The 20,764-nt window shown below is 35.5% G+C and overlaps 1 protein-coding gene across 1 annotated transcript in view; it reads left to right on the forward strand.

Annotated features, from left to right (window-relative positions):
* The window catches only part of fab1 (1-phosphatidylinositol 3-phosphate 5-kinase fab1), a 757,444-nt gene that overhangs the window by 95,166 nt on the left and 641,514 nt on the right, over positions 1–20,764 (forward strand). The window contains exons 6-7 of the mRNA XM_090401892.1: positions 11,157–11,244; positions 14,262–14,419. Coding sequence (XP_090258018.1) covers positions 11,157–11,244; positions 14,262–14,419 — 246 coding nt within the window. The remainder of the gene's footprint in view (positions 1–11,156; positions 11,245–14,261; positions 14,420–20,764) is intronic.

Raw genomic sequence — 20,764 nt, forward strand, 5'->3', positions numbered from 1 at the left:
AAATGACATAAAGGTGTGCTTATATTTTGTAATTAAAATGAAAAACCAAACAGCTAGTTTTCTGGCAACTTAATAGATATTAAAGGTATAAAAATCCTATGTTGTTAAGTTGCCAGAAAACTATCCGTTTGGCTTTTCATTTTAATTACAAAATATAAGCACACCTTTATGGTTCATATAGTGAAGGTATGTAAGTTCTTTTCACTATCCCCCATCCCATATACACAGACTCATTTCAATCTCTATTTCTTTCTTTACTTCCATTGTCACTTGCTCTACTGAACTGGCAATCATCATTCCTTCAATTTCTGCTGGGCCTGTTAAACAAGAGCAGCAACTGTACAGTATCCCTCTTCAGTGTAATTACAAACATACTGAATCTGATTCTTCTCTTGCTCTTTTATTCCATCTACAACTTTCCTCAGGAACAGTCTTTGGGAACACTTCTCATGAAGTGTTCCCAAACAAGTACAATCTCCAACTCTTCAAGAAAAATATTAATAAACTTCCTTTTCAACCTTCACCTGTTGTACTTCACCCACCCATATACACACACACAGAAATGGGATAGTGTAGATTCTTCTATCTCTTGTTTATGGGATCAATATACAAAAAATAAATAAATAATAATAAATTAGGTTTTTATATAAAGCTAATAAATCATTAAACCTAAGGTTAAGAGAAGGTGAAGGTAAGGTAAATGTGTTTCTTATTATTATGTAGTTTTGAATTTAAATTTAGTCTCTATTTATCACTTTGCCATGTATTTTCCATTATTAAGTTATTAGGTGCATTTCACAATATAATAAGCACCTGTTAGATTCATATTCTCTCTCCATTCACTTGCCAGTTGAACATATTTTATTGAAATTTGACATTCAAATCCTTACCAAAATATATATAGTCACCACAATTTTTGCTTCATTTTGGCTCAATGGAATTGAATAAATTTTCGAAACTAGGATGTACACAAGTAATATGTCAGTTTTGTTCCAATTTGATTTCGCTCAGATCTAAATGATTCAAATTGATAACACAAATTACATATTGGCTGGATGGAATTTAATGAAGTCTGGTAGTAATTGTTGAATCATTTATGGATGCTTTTTATGACTAATTCAGTATGTCAAAAATTGAGGCTTTAAGTTTTACTGAAAATTAAGACTGTCAGTGTCAGTATTTTTTATGGGAGATTGGTAGATCTTGAAACAGGAGAGGAAATCTGTGCTAATTAGAATTCTCCCAGCAAAAATTGGAAGAGTTGATGGGTGTAATTTATTTATTTGATCAAACTTCACTTTAGATGACAGCCAAGTTACTATCTATTTCTGGTAGATAGGCTTATATGGTGGTTACTCATAACTATTAATTTCCCATGAAATAACAATGTATACTAAAATATTAATTATAAAAGATTTTACTTAATGCTTTCCTATGTTTTGGCAATGTTACATTGCCATCATCGGGGATCACAAAAAAAACAATGATATGTATATGCAGGCACTAACTCTGGGCAAATGAAGCTGAAGAAAGGCAACTGAAGTTAGACTTCACAGCTAAATTGGACAGTCTTGGCTGTTGGGCTGAAGATCTTAGGATATATCTATCCAAATTTGTTGAGGTTTTCAAAGTTTTTCAGGGCTGAGGCAGATTCAAAGAATAGTCTTTCATATTTGTATTTGCTACTCTGTAATCGAGTGGCCTTTTTTCCAGTGTATACTGTGGTGAGTGTCCAAAGCATAGTCAGCAAGTACTTCATGGTTGTATTGGTGGAATTGGATGTAGTCCTTGTGTTCAGATATTCTGATATTGGCTGTATTGGCTGTCCTGCCTGTTTGGCTGTAGTAGGACAGTTTGCAACTGCAAGGGACCTGGTAGGTGTAGGGATTGTGGCTTGTCTTTGGTGGAGCAGATAAAAGATGTCAATTTCTTATGTGGTCTGTAAGTGGCTGTAAGGTTGTATTTTCTCAGGATTTTTGTCAATTTTTCATATGTGCCCCGGATATATGGAATGGTGATAGATCTCGAGTAATCTCTGCTCTGAAGGGGAAGGGGGGGTTGTAGTTACAGGATTTTAATATTTTTTGAATTTTTTGAGGGTTGTAGCTATTGGCTAAGAAAGTGTTAAGGATATGGTCAAGTTCAGTAGTTAGTCCACTGTTATCAGAACTGATTAATTTTGCCCTGTTATATAGGGTTTTTATAATCCCATATTGTTGGGAGGGTGTGACTGCTAGTGAATGTATCTACTTGTATGTGTAGGTTTTCTGCAAATGGAGAATGCAGGGATCCATCAGGCTGGCGTGTAATCAGAGCGTCTAGGAATTGGATACTGTTGTTGTTTCCCTTTTCTAAGGTAAACTGGATCCTGGGGTGCTGATTGTTTAGATGTGTTAAGAAATTGTGGAGTGTATCCAGACCATGTGGCCAAATGGAGAACACAGTGGTTTTTTATGATCCCTGATGGTGGAATGTAATGTTGCCAAAATATAGTAAAATATTAATTTTTAATTAATAATTTAATTATATTTTAATTATCAATTTTTAATTAAAATATTAATTAAAGTACTTACACAATATATTGGCAACACACCTTCACACATAAAAAACTCAGCCCACTTTAAAGCCAGTATAGAAAACCTCTCACTCCAACACACTGACCTAATGGGTCAGTTTTGATGTCACCCAGGCCAAAGTTCCTCCTGAGGGGACTGCCATGGGTTCTCCACTCTCTCTCTCCACCCCTGGCCAACTTCTTTATGGCAACCTTTGAAGAAAAAGCCTTAATGCTGTCAACATAAACTCACTGTTTGGCTACATGGTCTAGATACACTGCACAACTTCTCAACACACTTAAACAATCAACACCCCAGGATCCAGTTTACCTTGGAAGAGGAAAACAACAACAGTCTTCCTTTCCTAGCCACTCTGATTACCTGCCACCCTGATGGAACCATGGCTTTATCTGTTTACAGAAAATCAAACATACAGGTAGATACATTCACCACAGCAGTCCCCCCCCCCCCAACAACAACAATATGGGATTATAAAAACCCTATAGATAATCAGTTCATATAATAATACTCTTAACTACTGAACTTAACCATATCCTTAACACCTTCTTAGTGAATAGCTACAACTCCCCAAAAAATATTAAAATCAATTAACCACAACCCCCACTCCCTCCCCCTAAATCTATCACCATTCCTTATATCCGGGGTACATCCGAAAAACTAACAAAAATCCCAAGAAAATATGACCTCACAACTTATTAACGAGAGAAAAAACCCTGCTACCTCCGTATGAGATCGGCTAACTCACCTTCGATTGAAATCGTCCAGATAATTTATATATATATATATATATTAAAAAGGAGAGGTGATAGGATATATCCTTGTTGCATTCCTCTTGATGTCTTTCCATTCTGATATTTGTTCTAAATTTACTGCTATTTTATTTCCTGTATGTATTTATTGAATAGACTGTAAGAGCTGGTTTCTTATATTTAGATCATTAATATTATAAATAACTTTTGTCTATTAATTTTATCAAAGGCTTTTTTAAAATCAATGAATTGCACGTTTTTTTTTTTTAATTCTCTTTGCTTTTCAATTAATATTTTTAGATTTAAAATTAAGCATGTGCAAGAGCAGTCTTTTCAGAATCATATATATATATATATATATATATATTGAAATAACCAGTTTTTTCTATGAGTTTGGAGTTTTTCCAGAAATCCAGACCATGTTAAAAAATTTCAAAAGTCTTGCATTAAAGTTTTCACCTGTATTTTTATACATGTTTACATTAGCTTCTCCTGGTGTTTTCCTATTTTTCATCTTCTTTATTGTATTTTTTACTTCTGACATCATAATATTTTCTGTTAGATCATTCTTTGTTGTATAAAATTTTACTTCTATATTATCATCAATCCAGAGATTTTGAAAATAAGTTTGAAAAACTTATTTTCAAAATCTTGTTTCATTTCTCTCTATTTTCCTGTTTCCTTACTTCTCATTTTGAAATTGCACTGTTTCTTTTGTACTCTGTTTTTGCTTCTTCTTCTCTCTTGGTATTGAGCCGTTTCTGGTAACTCTCTCTCTCTCTCTCTTTTTTTTTCTATTTCTTTGTCTCAGTTTTGTAGTCCTCTTTTTCCATTCCATTTACTCATTTATTCCGATACTTTCTGTTGATGCTTTTGTCAGGATTTATTCAGATTTTCATCTTTTATGTCATTTGATTCATGTATGGTTTCTGTTTTTAAATCAGTGCATTTCTGATATTGTTGTCTAGTATGGGGATCTTGCAATGAAAATTTGTAACTCAGTGGATAGTTATTTTCCATTTTGAAAGTTTATTTTCCACTTGGTTAGAGTATAATAAATTTAGTTTAATCCTTTATCCAAGTGTGAGCAAACAAAGTTTGCGCCTGAAAGTATCTTCAGGACTGGGTTAAGGTGGTACACACCAGGGCAACTCGTTGCAAAGGTGGAGCAAGCTACCAACACTCCTATCCTAGTATCTCCTATAATGCAAAACACATCTCCTTGCGGATATGTCTATTGTTTGCTCCACCTTTGCAACGAGTTGCCCTGGTGTGTACCACCTTAACCCAGTCCTGAAGATACTTTCAGGCGCAAACTTTGTTTGCTCACACTTGGATAAAGGATTAAACTAAATTTATTATACTCTAACCAAGTGGAAAATAAACTTTCAACATCTTTCTCTAAATCCAGAGTAATTTATTAAAAAAAGGGTGGCACACCAATTGGCAATTCCTATAGGTGGAGATGACCTGCAAATGCTTCTGCCTGATATCTCGACTTGGGCCTGGCTCCCACTGAAGAGACCTCAATAAAGGTCGAGAAACCGGTCTGGGTAGGTTGAGCCCTTCCCTTAATGCATAACAATAGACATATCCGCAAGGAGATGTGTTTTGCATTATAGGAGATACTAGGATAGGAGTGTTGGTAGCTTGCTCCACCTTTTGCAACGAGTTGCCCTGGTGTGTACCACCTTAACCCAGTCCTGAAGATACTTTCAGGCGCAAACTTTGTATTGCTCACACTTGGATAAAGGATTAAACTAAATTTATTATATTTTCCATTTTATTTATTTTTATTTATTTTGGATTAAATCAAATTTTTGCCAATACCATAAAATGATCAGGGTTTAATTCAAAGCCTCGATATACTCTTACATCTAGAAAATATTGACTAATTTAAAATTTGTGATAATGTAGTCAATAACTGACTTACATACTCTGGCTGACCATGTATATTTATGTATTTCTTTATATTTAAATACCGAGTTTTTCTATTAGTCTTTCAGTCCAGTAGTTATAATATACAATATTATTTTTCATAGATTTGTATATCATTATAATTATATCTTTATACCTTTCAGTATAATGTTGAAAACAAAAATATGTAAAAAAAAAAAATTAAAAAGAATTAAGGTTCAAGTGGCAAGTGGCTTTTAGATGTGAATTGCAGAACAAATATTATTGTATAGTTAAGTCTACAGTTGGTTTTAGATTGTCTTAAAAATAACCCCCCCTTTTTTTTTAAGACAACCTTACACTAGCAGTATTTCTACAATTATATTACTAAATTCACTAATCCACTAAAAAACTACAATCTGAGAAAACAATCAATAAATCAAAAAAAAAAAGATAAAAATATCATAAAGTTAAAAAATATCCAGAAAGGATTGCAATAACTTGCACTGTGATAAAATTTTTGCAATATATTTGCAATTCTGGTAGTAAGACTTATACGTTGGTTAGACATAACTGGTAATTAATTTACGGAATTAACAACGCATATGAAGTATTTAATTAAAGATAACTTTAATGAATCACTTCTATATTTCGGCAATGTCACATTGCCATCTTCAGGAACATAAAGATATGGTACGTGCACTAAGGAACTAACAAAGCAAATGAGGAAGAATGTAAGAAACTAATTTTGTTCCTAAAGTCCTAATGGTGCCCTCTTGTGGGCTAATTTGGTAGGCTTGGCAGTTGGGCTGAAGTTCTCATAATGAAAGTCTCCCCAAATTTGGGGCAGTTTCATGCACCCAAATTTGTTGAGGTTAGGAACGTTTTTTAGAGCTTCTGAAGATTCTTTGAATAATCTTTCGTATTTAAACTTGCTGCGATGGATTATTTTTGTTTTCTTCCAACGAATTTTATGGTGGGTATCTAAGGCATGGTCTGCCAACCCAGAGCGGCTGTACTGGTGAAACCGGATGTAGTCTTGGTGTTCTGAAATCCTGATATTTGTTGTTCTGCCTGTTTGGCCAAAGTAGGACAATTTGCAGCTGCAAGGGACCTGGTATACACCAGGTAGGTCTAGGGGAAGTGGTTGGTCTTTGGTAGAGCGGATAAAGGGATGCCAACTTTTTATATGGTCTGTAACAGGAAGTAAGGTCATATTTTTTGAGGATATTAGTTATTTTTTCAGAGGTGCCCTGGATGTAGGGGATAGTGATAGACTTGGTGTAGTCTTTATTGTGGAGGGGGGGAGGGGGGTTGTGGTTTACAGGTTTTAGTATTTTTTGGATTTTTTTGGGGTTATAGCCATTTGCTAAGAAAGTGTTGAGGATGTGGTTTAGTGCCATAGTCAGGGCCTTGTCATCTGAGCAGATTAATTTTGCCCTGTTATATAGTGTTTTTATCACCCCATATTGTTGTGAGGGGGTAGTGGTGGGATTGCTGGTGAATGTATCTGCCAGTGTGGGTGGGTTTTCTGTAAACAGAGAAAACCAAAGATCCATCAAGCTGGCGGGTGATTAAAGTGTCTAGGAAGGGGAGGGTGTTGTTTTCCTCTTTTTCTAAGGTGAAGTGGATTCTGGGATGTTGGTTGTTTAAGTGTGTTAGGAAGGAGTGGAGTGTGTTTGAGCCATGTGGCCAAATAGCAAACACATCATCCACATAAAGAAGCCAAATAGTGGGTTTTTGTGGGGCGGAGTTTAAGGCTTTCTCTTCAAATGTCTCCATAAAGAAATTGGCCAAGGGTGGGGAAAGTGGTGAACCCATGGCTGTCCCCTCTATCTGTTTGTAGAACTTTCCTTGCCAAATGAAATAGCCTGAGTTCTAACACACTCGGCCTTGATCTATGGTCGATACTTCATGACATCTCATGCACATCGGCAAGAAAGGAATTCGAAAAAATACGTAGTCGGCACGTGAAAAAATACGAAAACCTGACAAAGACTTCTACTTCTATACCCCAGCCACCACTTAACACAGTAATCAACCTCTCGTCGGCAGTTTTAAAGCCTGAAGCACTCGCCGCACTTTCACGTGGTCACAATTTCGCCCTAGCTCCAAAAAGGATACCTGCTGAAGAAATCATGATCCAAATAGAGCGTGGAATTCGCAACCTGCCTAACCATATCGCCAACAACGTGAGACTGGATGTAGTCGGTGTTCTCACTAAAGCCAAACCTCCGAAATCCAACTTATCCAAAAACGAATATACAGCCCTACAAGAATTAAAAAACAACAAAAAAATAGTAATCACCAAAGCTGATAAGGGAAGCGCCACTGTGGTACTCAATCAAAAAGACTACAAAGGTAAGCTAAATTCTTTAATACAAGACCGTACTACTTACCTCCCCATCGAATATAATCCGACCAACTCTCAGATTAGAACTATCCACAGACTCCTTAAGAAGGTCACTTCTTGGCCTGTGGAAGTCACCAACAAACTTAAACCTTATAACTCTAGACACCCCCCCCCCCCCCCCCCCCCCGATTATATGGACTCCCAAAAATACATAAACAAAATGTGCCATTGCGTCCCATAGTGGATGGCATTGATTCCCCCACATATAAATTAGCCAAACATTTAGCCAAAATGCTCACACACTACACTGGCAACACACCATCACACATAAAAAACTCAGCCCACTTTAAAGCCAGTATAGAAAACCTCACACTCCAACACACTGACATAATGGTCAGTTTTGACGTCTCCTCCCTATTCACTAATGTCCCACTCAAAGAAACCCTTGAGCTCATCCAAGCCAAGTTTCCTCCCGATATCTCAGCCCTATTTCAGTTCACAATGAACTCAGGCTATTTCGTTTGGCAAGGAAAGTTCTACAAACAGATAGAGGGGACAGCCATGGGTTCACCACTTTCCCCGCCCTTGGCCAATTTCTTTATGGAGACATTTGAAGAGAAAGCCTTAAACTCCGCCCCACAAAAACCCACTATTTGGCTTCGTTATGTGGATGATGTGTTTGCTATTTGGCCACATGGCTCAAACACACTCCACTCCTTCCTAACACACTTAAACAACCAACATCCCAGAATCCACTTCACCTTAGAAAAAGAGGAAAACAACACCCTCCCCTTCCTAGACACTTTAATCACCCGCCAGCTTGATGGATCTTTGGTTTTCTCTGTTTACAGAAAACCCACCCACACTGGCAGATACATTCACCAGCAATCCCCCCCCCCCTCACAACTATATGGGGTGATAAAAACACTATATAACAGGGCAAAATTAATCTGCTCAGATGACAAGGCCCTGACTATGGAACTAAACCACATCTTCAACACTTTCTTGGCCAATGGCTATAACCCCAAAAAAATCCAAAAAATACTAAAACATGTAAACCACAACCCCCCTCCCCCCCCCCTCCACAATAAAAACTACACCAAGTCTATCACTATCCCCTACATCCAGGGCACTTCTGAAAAAATAACTAATATCCTCAAAAAATATGACCTTACTGACCAAATTGTCCTACTTTGGCCAAACAGGCAGAACAACAAATATCAGGATTTCAGAACACCAGGACTACATCCGGTTTCACCAGTACAGCCGCTCTGGGTTGGCAGACCATGCCTTAGATACCCACCATAAAATTCGTTGGAAGAAAACAAAAATAATCCATCGCAGCAAGTTTAAATACGAAAGATTATTCAAAGAATCTTCAGAAGCTCTAAAAAACGTTCCTAACCTCAACAAATTTGGGTGCATGAAACTGCCCCAAATTTGGGAGACTTTCATTATGAGAACTTCAGCCCAACTGCCAAGCCTACCAAATTAGCCCGCAAGAGGGCACCATTAGGACTTTAGGAACAAAATTAGTTTCTTACATTCTTCCTCATTTGCTTTGTTAGTTCCTTAGTGCACGTACCATATCTTTATGTTCCTGAAAATGCAATGTGACATTGCCGAAATATAGAAGTGATTCATTAAAGTTATCTTTAATTAAATACTTCATATGCGTTGTTAATTCCGTAAATTAATTACCAGTTAATATATTTGCAAATATATATTGATGTACATAATTTATTTAATTCTTCCCCATTTTGAGAAGCACTTACACCTAATCCTTCTCAGTCTGTTACCAGTTTTGTTTGACTGGTAACTTGGTAGAACTAGATTGGTCTCAGTCTAATTCTACCAAGTAGTTAATAGCTAGTTTTGCTTTTAGAAGTTGTGTTCTTATGTATGTTTTCATTTGCTTTCTGTATACAGTAATCCCTCGATTAATGCGTTTTCGATTAGTGCATCATTTTTTTTCGATACCCAAATTCGATTAGTGCGCCTATATACATCTTAAAAATAAATATTACAGATTTTAAAAATTTTCTATTTATACATTTTTATGGCTAACTATTTTAAAAAAATCACACACCAGAATGAAATATTTTAGTTACCGATTTAAAACATTTTACGAAGTTATTTTTAATGGCATGCTACACTACTTCCATGTACATTATGTATACTATGTTTCAAAATTTTACCGCCAAAATTTATGTCATCTGCTATAGTACGCCCACAGATTTGAGACCCTTCGACACTTCTGCGCATGTCACAAAAAAGAGAATCCATTCCGATAATAGCGTAATCAATCTGTCTCCTGGGATGAGTTGTTTATTATTACGTTGAAATATTAACTTCTCTTTTATGATCATTGTAGTTTTTAAAGTGGTAACTATTTTGCTTGTATAACAGTTGGGAAATTTTATCTATAAAGCACGTGATTTCGCGTGTTGGCGATCAATTCGTACATCCTTCATTTCTTTCTCCCCTTCAATGATAATGTCCAAGAGTTAATTAAGAACCGAGTGATTCCAACCTGCTAAATTTAGATGCACAGCGGAAAGATCCCGAAGAATATGAAGAAAATTTAACCACTGATAGTCAGCCAAAAGAGATTTCAGAGAAACAGTTTGAAAATAGTTTTTGTACAATTGAAGTTTTTAAGCAGCAATGCTTAGAGGCTGACCCTGATGAAGAGAGAAGCGGTAAAATTTGCAGAAGAGTAGAAGAGGCAATAGGACCATACCGTCGGCTGTATGAAAAAAAGAAACAAAATGCCCTCCAAACTACGTGAGGTCAATTCTTTGTTAAAAAGTAGAATAATAAATTTATATTCTGAATATGTTTTATTGTCTTTCAGCTTCATGGTTTCCCTTTAACTAGACCCTGAGACATACCCTAATTCTTTTATAAAAAAAATTAAAGGTCAAAAAAGAAATCTGAGGAACAAATTATACATTTTCCCATAGGTTATCATATTTGATTAGTGCATTTTCGATTAATGCACCTGTTTTAAAGAATGCATTAGGCACACTAATCAAGGGATTGCTGTACTTTTGTCTGGAGCCTCCATAGCTCAGTATAGATGAAGAACTTTTCAGTCAGAAAAACCTGGGTGCAATTCCCATGAGGAACCTTTATCTGATCTTTTCAACTAAAGGTGAGTTAGCTGGTCTCATACAGGCCAACTAACCCTGTGAACACACACACACAGACTAACAGTCATGAATACTTACAATGGTATGTGGAAGAGATAGGGTCCTTACCACATGTTGTAATGCCTGTAGTTAATCATGATCACATCATGGTAGTCAACCTCCTAGATAGGAGATGGCACTTGAATGGGGAATATTTTTGTTTAATCTTGAGTAATTTTAATTCATATGGAAATTGTTTACCTTTGCTTGAAAACTTAATATTTTATTCAACTTATGTGTGTTTGAAAAGCCCTTTCTATTAAAAACCATCTGACTTTATGAACTAGATTTTTATGGTATCCAGACAGCCATTACATATAACTATATTAACTGATTTTACATTATTCTGGAATATATAATTGAATTGTATAAACTTATTTCTATATAGATGTAATAGAATTGATGTTGGAGATTATTCCTCGCCTAGTCTTTCTGCTCTTGGAGCAGTATCAACAGACAAAAGAGTTGCTGTTCAGGTATGCCTTGTTTTAATGCTTATAAAGTGGTTCATTTTTTGTTTTACTTGAAATTCAAATATTAGCCATTGTTCACTCTTCAGATTACCTGACCCTCAGCTCATATGACACTACAGTAAATGGGCTGGAAATCTATAGCACATTTACTCTAGTGCCACATGAATCCCACCTTTCATGGTGGGATTCACATTTTGCTAGCCTTGGCTTATTGGCCAGGTGAATGGCATGTCTGCTTTTCAACCAGTATATTGTGGGTTTGAATTCTACTGTGGGCATGAATGCTTGTGAAATAAGAAATATCCCCCAAGTTCAATATTATTATTATTATTATTATCATCGCACAGGCGCCTCCATGGAGTCCTGTGACTCATCTTGGGAAGACCAAACTGTGAACATAATATCTATTGTACCTCTCCTTGAAACCATTAATAAAGCACTCACAGCTGACTTGGACAGCCCATTCCATTCATTCACCACTCTCCATGCAAAAATTCTAGTCCTCATACCCCTGCTAACCACACTCCTGCCCAACATCCAGGGATGACCTCCTGTTCTTCCCCTCCCCTCTCCCAGCTAAGTGCTGAAACATTTCCCATACATCAGCCTTTAAGCAACTTAAATGTTTCTATCATATCCCCTCTTTTCTCACCTATCCACAAACTTTTGCAATCTACAAACCCTCAATCTATCATAAGGAGCATTCCACAGACCACTCGCCATCTTGGACACTTGCCTCTGGATACTCTCCACTTCCTCCTCTTCCCCAAGAAACCCAGGTGACCAGACCTGAGCACAGTAATCCAGATTTGGTCATATCAAGGCTTTATAAAGAGGAATAATAACTCTCTTATCTCTGCTTGTTAATTTGGTCTTCAATAACCAATAATCCTGTGAACTGCCCTGGCTACTTTAGCAGTATGCCCTCTAAACTTCAGCTCTATGTCTATCATTATCCATAAGTCTATTATTACTGATAAAATACTTTTCCAAAAGTATTGGAAAAGTTGCTCAAAAAGAGAATTCAGGAATGGGTGGATAAGAATATGATACTCTATGAGGGGCAGCATGGCTTTGTGAAGGGTCGGTCATGCCTTAGTAATCTACTAACTTTTTATAATACAGTGACAACTGAGTTGGATAAAAGGAATGGTTACATGATGATACTGCTGGATTTTGCAAAGGCATTTGACAGATACCACATGGAACTCTTTTATGCATTATGCAACAAATGAGGATGGATAGGATGCTGGTGATATGAATAAAAAGGTGGCTGATGGATAGATACATACCAAATAGTAGCATCTGGAGGAGTAGAATCCAGGAGAAGATAGGTGACTAGTGGTGTGCTGCAAGACTCTGTGCGTAGACCACTGCTGTTTAATTTGTATATAAATGATATAGGAAATAATGTGAAGCGAGATATTCAGTTGTTTGCTGATGATGCAAAGTTGGGTAGAGTAACAGTTAATCAAAACCAGTAGAGAGCTTACAGGATGATTTACATAGGCTGACAGTATGGGCAAAACATAATCGATCTTAATTTAATGTGAAAAAGCATAAAATAATGCATTTTTGAATACAAACATTACAAGTTGTATACAACATTGAGGAAACTGGCTTCATCAATTTTCTGGAGTACAGTTCCCTCAATGTTGTATACAATTATCCTCTTATAAGATGATCAAATTCAAGATGCTCAATCTTTATGTACCCTCTGTTATATAGGAATGAAGAATGGAATGAAGATATGACATCTTTGTCCCAGATGCCATATCTTCATTCCATTCTGTATTACCATAATTAAAATCATCCATAACGATTGCCCTTATTTTATTTACCAACTGATTGCCTATACATTTCCATCTCACTGCCCTCTACATTACCAGGTCTATAACAACACTCAACTAAATATTTCATCCTGTCCATCTCCATCTCACACTCTTCCTCAAAACCTGACACTCTTTTTTGTCCCTTTTCCTGTCAGGATGCATCCTCATCCAACCACATCTCACTTATTCCAACAATTTTTGGAAGTGAACTCGATCAATACAACAATTTCATTCCCCTTATTTCGAATACTTCTGGCAATTGTTTCTGGTTCTATAAGATGTCCCACCATACCATTTCTTGGATGTAACTCCTATATTCTTCCCCCAATCATTCCTCTCTGTCACTACTGATGCTACAACTTTCCCCAGACCCCTTTTCCCAATCTCAGGCCATCTCAATCATGTCTTATCTATTCAAACATTCATTTCTGCATCCAACATCCACACTTCTCATTCTTCGCCATTTACACCCTTGCTCATTTACTGGTCTGTCTCATGTTCCTCTCTCTCTCTCTTCACTCATGTGTCTTGCCTCTCCATTCACTATCTATCTTGCCCTACTTTTCTGTTTTTCCACGTTATCTCTTACTTCCTTAGTTCTTCTGTTTTCCTTCTGCTCCTCCAGCAAGTCTCTCTGGCTGACTTACAAAACCATATAAATGCAGTTTTCATCTTTCTCTCAAATTCATCCCTTATATTCCCAAAATGCACTCCTTTTTCCTCATGCAGCTATGGTAGCACATCATTTGTGATCTTCACTCATCATCTCAGCTCATTGCTTCCTCAATATACTTGACTACCTTTCCTACCACACTGTTATCTTTTACTCTTCTCAACAATCTCCATTACTACCATCACTACCATTTCCTTTGCTCGCTTACTCCTCATATATCCAGTCTCTATCACCCTGCTCTTTCTACCTACAGGATTGCATATATAGATAATTATAAAATTTCCAAAAGAATATATAGTTATAGGTGAAAAGATTTACAGTAACTGATATAACTTATTGTTTAAATATCAGTATTAAATGTGCTGCGCATCATTAGCCACATTAAACTGATCATGGTTATCTAGATTTTAGAAGTTTAGAAGATAATTCCATTCAGAAATTTGCATAAAATCTTAAATTTGTGAAATTTTGTGTAGTTGTTAATTTCTGTTTGACAAAACATTTTTGTATTCTAGGACAGAATTGCTTTGAGAGAATTATGGGCTCATATTCAGCATCCTACTGCCGGTGCTGATTTTCAAAGTCATAGGCACAGGCTAAGGACATATGCCAGATGTGTTGCAGGAAGTGAACTCGTTGACTGGCTAGTTACACAAAACAAAGCTTCTTCAAGGTAAAAATTCATATCTGAAAATGTGGGTTTAGAATTTAATTTTTATATTATACTATATTATCATTTTATTCTGAAGTTTAATGCTCATACTTTTTTTTGGACCACACACACACACACAGTTTAATATGATATAAAACTGCCCTCTAGCACATTTGGTAGGGGTTATACATAAACTAGTTAGGCAGAAAGGAGCAGTGAGTAATTTGGAACTCCTGTTGCTACTGGTGGTGGACTTGGGTTTCTGTTATTATGTAGCATAGTTATCTACCACTGTTATGTGGCTTTCATGTATTATATGAAGTTAAAAAATAAACAAGAAATTGTGTATAATGGTTTGATTGAAATACAGCAAAGACCATGTGGCCATCATACTACTTCTTCCTCTTTATAGTGCCTCTATCCAACTTAGATGCAGGGTCTGCCATGACCATACGATTGTGGGAAACCCCATCAGGCTTGTCGCATAGTCTGGCATTGAGGGGGGAGGAACAATTTTTTATAACTGTAGAAGTGTGTGTTTACAGGGCTGATTTGCCTGTTCTGGGGGATGAAAAATCCGAGTTTCCAGGTGAAAAAAACCCTACCTTTATATGAGACCAGCTAACTCACCTTTAGTTGAAAAAGACCAGATAAAGGTTCCTCACATCTTGGATGGGAATCAAACCTAGTTCTTTCCGATCGAAGGACTTCACCTATACTGACTGAGCTATGGATTCTCTGTGACCATTGTATTATGTCTAATTGTGTTCTTGTGCAAGCTTTGCCTCTTTTGTAGTGGTGGATGGGCACTAATGTTTCCAAAATGAGAATACTGCCACCGTCATATTCAAGTATTTAACTCATCCTCATTTAAAAAGTCCATATAAGGATTCCTTGCATTCTAGGCAAGATTTATACCCATATCTTTTCAGCTACTGGTCAGATGTCATATTTTAAAGATAAAAAGACTGTCATATGATAAAAAGTCTAAATAGACTGTCAGTGCTTGAGGACTCAGATTACAAAACTGCTTCAAGGGCAGAATAGGATTACAGTACTACAACTCTTCATTAAGTTGGTGCTTTAATTGAAAGTGAATTTTTTACCTCTCCCTCTCCCCCATTCTTTTTCCATCCACCATTGCAACAAGAGTCACTTCTGACACTTTTCTGTTGTCCAATGAGGATCTACTCTCAAGTATAATTCCTAAGTAACTTTATTTTCAGGAAACAGTTGTCCTTATTAAAATGCTCATCATTTTCTTTAAGTTCCTGACAAGAAGCGAGACTTCTTTTATTCTAAACCAAACATACCCAGACATGCATACCCTTTAAATTGGTTTATTGTTTAGCATGGTTAACCATATAAGAAACTGATGCATTGTCTATTGAATGCTTTCATTTTAGTTAACTTTTACATCTACTCTTAATATATTTATAGTACTTTACATTGCAATTTTAGATTTTACTACAGCATTTTTATATTATTATTATTATTATTATTATTATTATATTATTTTTATTATTATATAAAAACACTGCAGAAGTTCTTTTATTTCTAATTTGGCATTTGGTTCATATTTTATATTCCTGAGATGTGATTGAGTTATTTTGAAATGCTTTATACTTGACTGCTAGACAGTTATGATCATTTAAAATTATTTTAACTGAACTAAGTGCACATCTCCAAGATCTTAAAAGGACATGTTTGAGATCAATATTTTGCAGTACTCATAAGTTCCTATTTAAATTTTCCTTACCATTAGAAAATATCTAGAATTTTCACAGAAAAAATTTCTTCATTTCCTTTTACTGTGTATATATATATATATATATATATATACAGGGTGTTCGGGATAAATTTGACAGTTTCGTAAGGAAAAAGAAAATCTTCTTTGTATCTATTAAATTTAATAAATTGACAAAAAAACATTACAGGCAGAGTTAATTACAATACTATCAACAAGATTTACTCAAAATAACCACCATTAGCATCGATCACAGCTTCAATTCTGCTTCGGAACCTCGAACAAGCTGATGCTAAAGTCTCCCTGGGAAGGGCCGCAAAAACTGTTTTAATTTTATCCATTAACTGGGCTTTTGTATTACTGGAAGTGCGATTGGTGTCTTTTTCAACTGCGCCCCATACAAAATAATCCATGGGGTTAAGGTCTGGGGAGTTTGGAGGCCAAACATTTGGACTGGTGAAGTCGTAGAAATTTTCAGACAACCATTTTTGACTTTTCCCAGAGGTGTGGCAAGGGGCCGAATCCTGCTGCCATACATACGGCCTACCATTGGCTACCCTTGTTATCCAGGGCTTGACTACAGTTAGCAACTCCACGAACAAAGCCCGAATTCCAATGCCAGGGTTCTTCAACACCTGTTCCTGCAGATTTGCGAGGAATTCTGCTGTACGAACGCAATCAGATCGTCTGCTAGGGATCTTTCTTCTTGCTACATCCTCGTAGTCACCATTGCAAGTCTCTAGTTCATGCCTGATTGTTTTTACTGTATTCAGGGAGCATTGGGCAGCAGTCGTAATATCCTTATTTTGATGGCGGGCACGAATCATCATGATACAAGTTATTCTCTTCCATGATTCAGGTGGGTTCCAGCTATCCATCCTTTCTGACATCTTGTATATGAATGAAGAAGGGCCCAAACTTTTAAATGAAGAGAAGTGTGTGTTAATACATGTAACTTACGGAAAAATATAATTAATTATAAATATGTCAAATTTATCCCGAACACCCTGTATATAGAATAACAGTTTAACTGAATAAGTACTCATTTGAATCATTCTTCTGTTATACTCTACATATCAAAATTGTGTATTTAAATTACTTTATTTTTCATTAGGCAAGGAGCCTGTTTGGGTATAATTAAAAAATTATAGATAAAATATAGAATTGGACATGCCATACATTTTCATTAAACTTCTAACTAAAGAAATACTGTAAATTATACTATATTTCCTTAATTTATAATTTCAATAGAAAACATCTTAGGCCATCTATTCACCATTAGATCACTCTGTTCTCTGCAGGATTCATTTTAACATTTGGGAAGCCAATTTTTGCACACTAACTTTTAAAAAGTGCTGGCTGTCACTTTTCTCACCTTCTAGTCACTTGTGTCCCCCTCCTCCCCATATGTAGCTAGAAGCACCAGTTATAAAGTTCACTGGCTGCCAGAGTTTTCAAGTTGTTTTGGATTTTAATACAGTGCAGACAACACATTTAGTTCATTGTGAAGATTTCAGGCAAGCAACATTAAACTATCATAACATTTTGAAACTTAATAATAATTCTGGATTTTAGAACTTCTTACTCTTCTATTGTTTTTATTTCTCCCATTATTGTTTGAATTTGTGCTTTTCATGTTGTCTCTTTGTGTACTCTATATACAGTTCCTGCCTAATCGTTTGCTTTCAGCTGCCAATGCATGATTCCCTCCATTTCATTGGTTTACTTTATTATTATTATTATTATTATGTGACACCTCCAGGGAGTCCAAAGACTCATCAAGGGAGAGTGTGCCAACAGCATCAAATGATACCCGTCCAACTACTACCTACACTCAAACTTGCTTAACTTTTTGCGTGAGCCGTTAGTAGCAGGGACTCTACCAATCGACCAACCTTCCGATGGCACTTACCTCAGCTACTGTTTTTTCCTCAAATTTCTTAGTAGACATTCATGTTGTCTTGGCTATGGTACTGGATATTTTGTTGCCAAGGTTAACCTACTTACTATTCCAACCAACAGACTGCAGATTAAAATCAAGCCATGAGCATGGATGTTTTGTGAATGTGTAGGTGGGAAATGAATTTCATAGCCAGCTGTAAGAAGCATATGTCATTTCCCTGCTTACTTGGATGCCTGAAGCTTAAAAAAGTCATGTTTGGTCTCTAGAGCAAGGTTATGGAGTATGTTTTTTTTAATATATATATATATATATATATATATATATATATATAATAAAAATATAATAAATAATATATATTTATATAATAAAAACAGTCCATTCCATGGTACTAATGTATGGTGGGAAAGAATTTATAAGCTGTTTTCAGTATCAATTCAGGTAGCAGTATGCATTGTAAAATTGTAGCAATCAAAATTGTATGCTTTTACATGTTGGGTTACCATGACACCCCACTTTTTTTTTTACTCGCATTTTGCTATAGCTAACAAAATTTTGTGGTTTTCATTATGTTTTTAAAGTTGATTCTTGAATTTTATTTATCAGCAATTCCTGACTTGTACCCTCAGGAGGTATACAGGATATAATGATAGTCTTACATGAAAAAGTTGCATCATTACTAATGTCCTGTCGACAGTTTTCTTCCAAATTAATTTCTTATCTGTCAAGACTCCAATATTATCATATTATTAGAATTTGAGTCACTTCAAAGGCATTTTTTACTGTATCAATCTACAACACTTGTTTTGTTAACCTTTTGTCTCCCATTCTTTAAGTGAACATATCATCTGAGATTAGCTCTGCTAATACATTCCTGAATGCTAACAATGCTAAGTTCTTTCCTAATATCCACTTTTTAATACGATACTGCCATTGATACCATCTGTTAATATTTCTGAGGACTCTCATATATGTGGTTTCCAGTCTTTAATGAAGAGTTTTATTTCTAACCCATCTCTCAGATCTATAAGTTAAAATTGGTTTGAACATTGTCTTTTATACAGCTAGTTAAGTATTTTCACTAATCTCTCTCTCTCTTATTCCATATAAATTTATTCAGTTAACTTCCTGCCATACTAGCTTTGCTAATTCTTTTGTTTATTTCCATATTTAATTTGCTGTTCTTCACTGAAAATTATGCCTAAATAGCTGAATTGTTTTACTTGTTCTATAGGATCTCCATTCAGGATGCAGTCGATGTTTTCAATGTTTTTGCCTGTGTTTATTTGTGTTTGTTTTTTTATTGCTGATTCAGTCAGGGAGTCCTGCAGACTTATACTGGATTTATTCAGAAGTCAGAAGTATAACATCATCAGCATAAATTAAACAGTTCCTTACGATATGATGTAAGAAATCTATGATAAATAGATTTCTTACATATATTGATCTGCATAAATTAAACAGTTCCTTATGATGTAAGAAATCTATGATAAAAAATTCGTATTACATTGTTATTAGTCTTATTCACTAGCCATCCCTTACAAAAAAATGTGTGAGCACTACTCATCGAGGATTTTGATGTCATAAATTTTTCATCATCTTTGTTATTGTCATTTCTTATTATGTACCTTCAAAGGATTTTCAGCATACTGTGATGTTTATACATAATTAAGTACATTATTATTAGTTTCTTTACATTTTTTCTCCCAAATCCACTATTTTTCATGTCTTAGGTATTGTCAGATCTTACATTTCAATGCTTTTGTGGCCCAACTAATTGTATCAATTCACCTAAATTTTTGTCTTCATCTAGATCTTTATCCTGTCATTGTAGCAATGAATGCCCATTTTGCTAATCTTTTAATTTCTGTTTAAGTAACTATACCAACTCAAATAAGCTTTACTTACACAGTTTTCAATGCCAATGAAGAAGTCGAGTTTGTATCCAATATCTTTCTTTTTAATATGATTCTGCAGTTGATGCCATCTACCTCTCTCTTAATTTTCCTTTTATTTCCAAGTTGGAAATAAAACATGAATTACATGTTTTATTTCCAACTCGGCTATCATATCCACAAGTTGAAGTTTGAACACATTCTTGTATACTGCTAGTTTAGTATTTCAGTTAATTTCTTTCTTATTCCACATAGATTTATTCATGTGGCTCCCCACCATACTGGCTTCATTTGTCTGTTATGTAATTTCATATTTAATTGTTATTTTTCAATTAAAAATTGCATAAATAGCTAAAATCCATTAAAATTGCATTTGATCCAAATGCAGTTCTCATTGGGAAACCAGAACTTCTCCATTGAGAATGCAGTGATTTCCACATTGACAGTCTCCTTCTTCCTTTTTTATTTTAACAATAATATGCTAATGATATAAATATGTATAATCAAGGTGATTATGATGAAAGGATAATTCTGTACTTGTCGAGTTTGGAATTATGTTCCAGAATGTCTGCATAAGTGAAGCATTAGATATGAATAGAGAACTGCAAGTTGTCCAATTGGATCATGTAGACTACAGAGGTGTATATCCAAAAAAGCGAATTTATTATGCTCATGCACAAATGCCAGAAGCATCAGAAACAAAAGGGTAGACTTTGTTGCTTTGGTGATATGTTGTGGACTCAGATTATAGGCATGAGTGAGTACTGGCTCTCAGAGGCAGATATATTAACTAGTATCAAGTATTAAGGGTACAGTATTTAAGA

This window comes from Typopeltis vanoorti, chromosome 12 (assembly GCF_054136105.1).
Source record: "Typopeltis vanoorti isolate ZY-2024b chromosome 12, IOZ_Tvanoo_1.0, whole genome shotgun sequence".
NCBI lineage: Eukaryota > Metazoa > Arthropoda > Arachnida > Uropygi > Thelyphonidae > Typopeltis > Typopeltis vanoorti.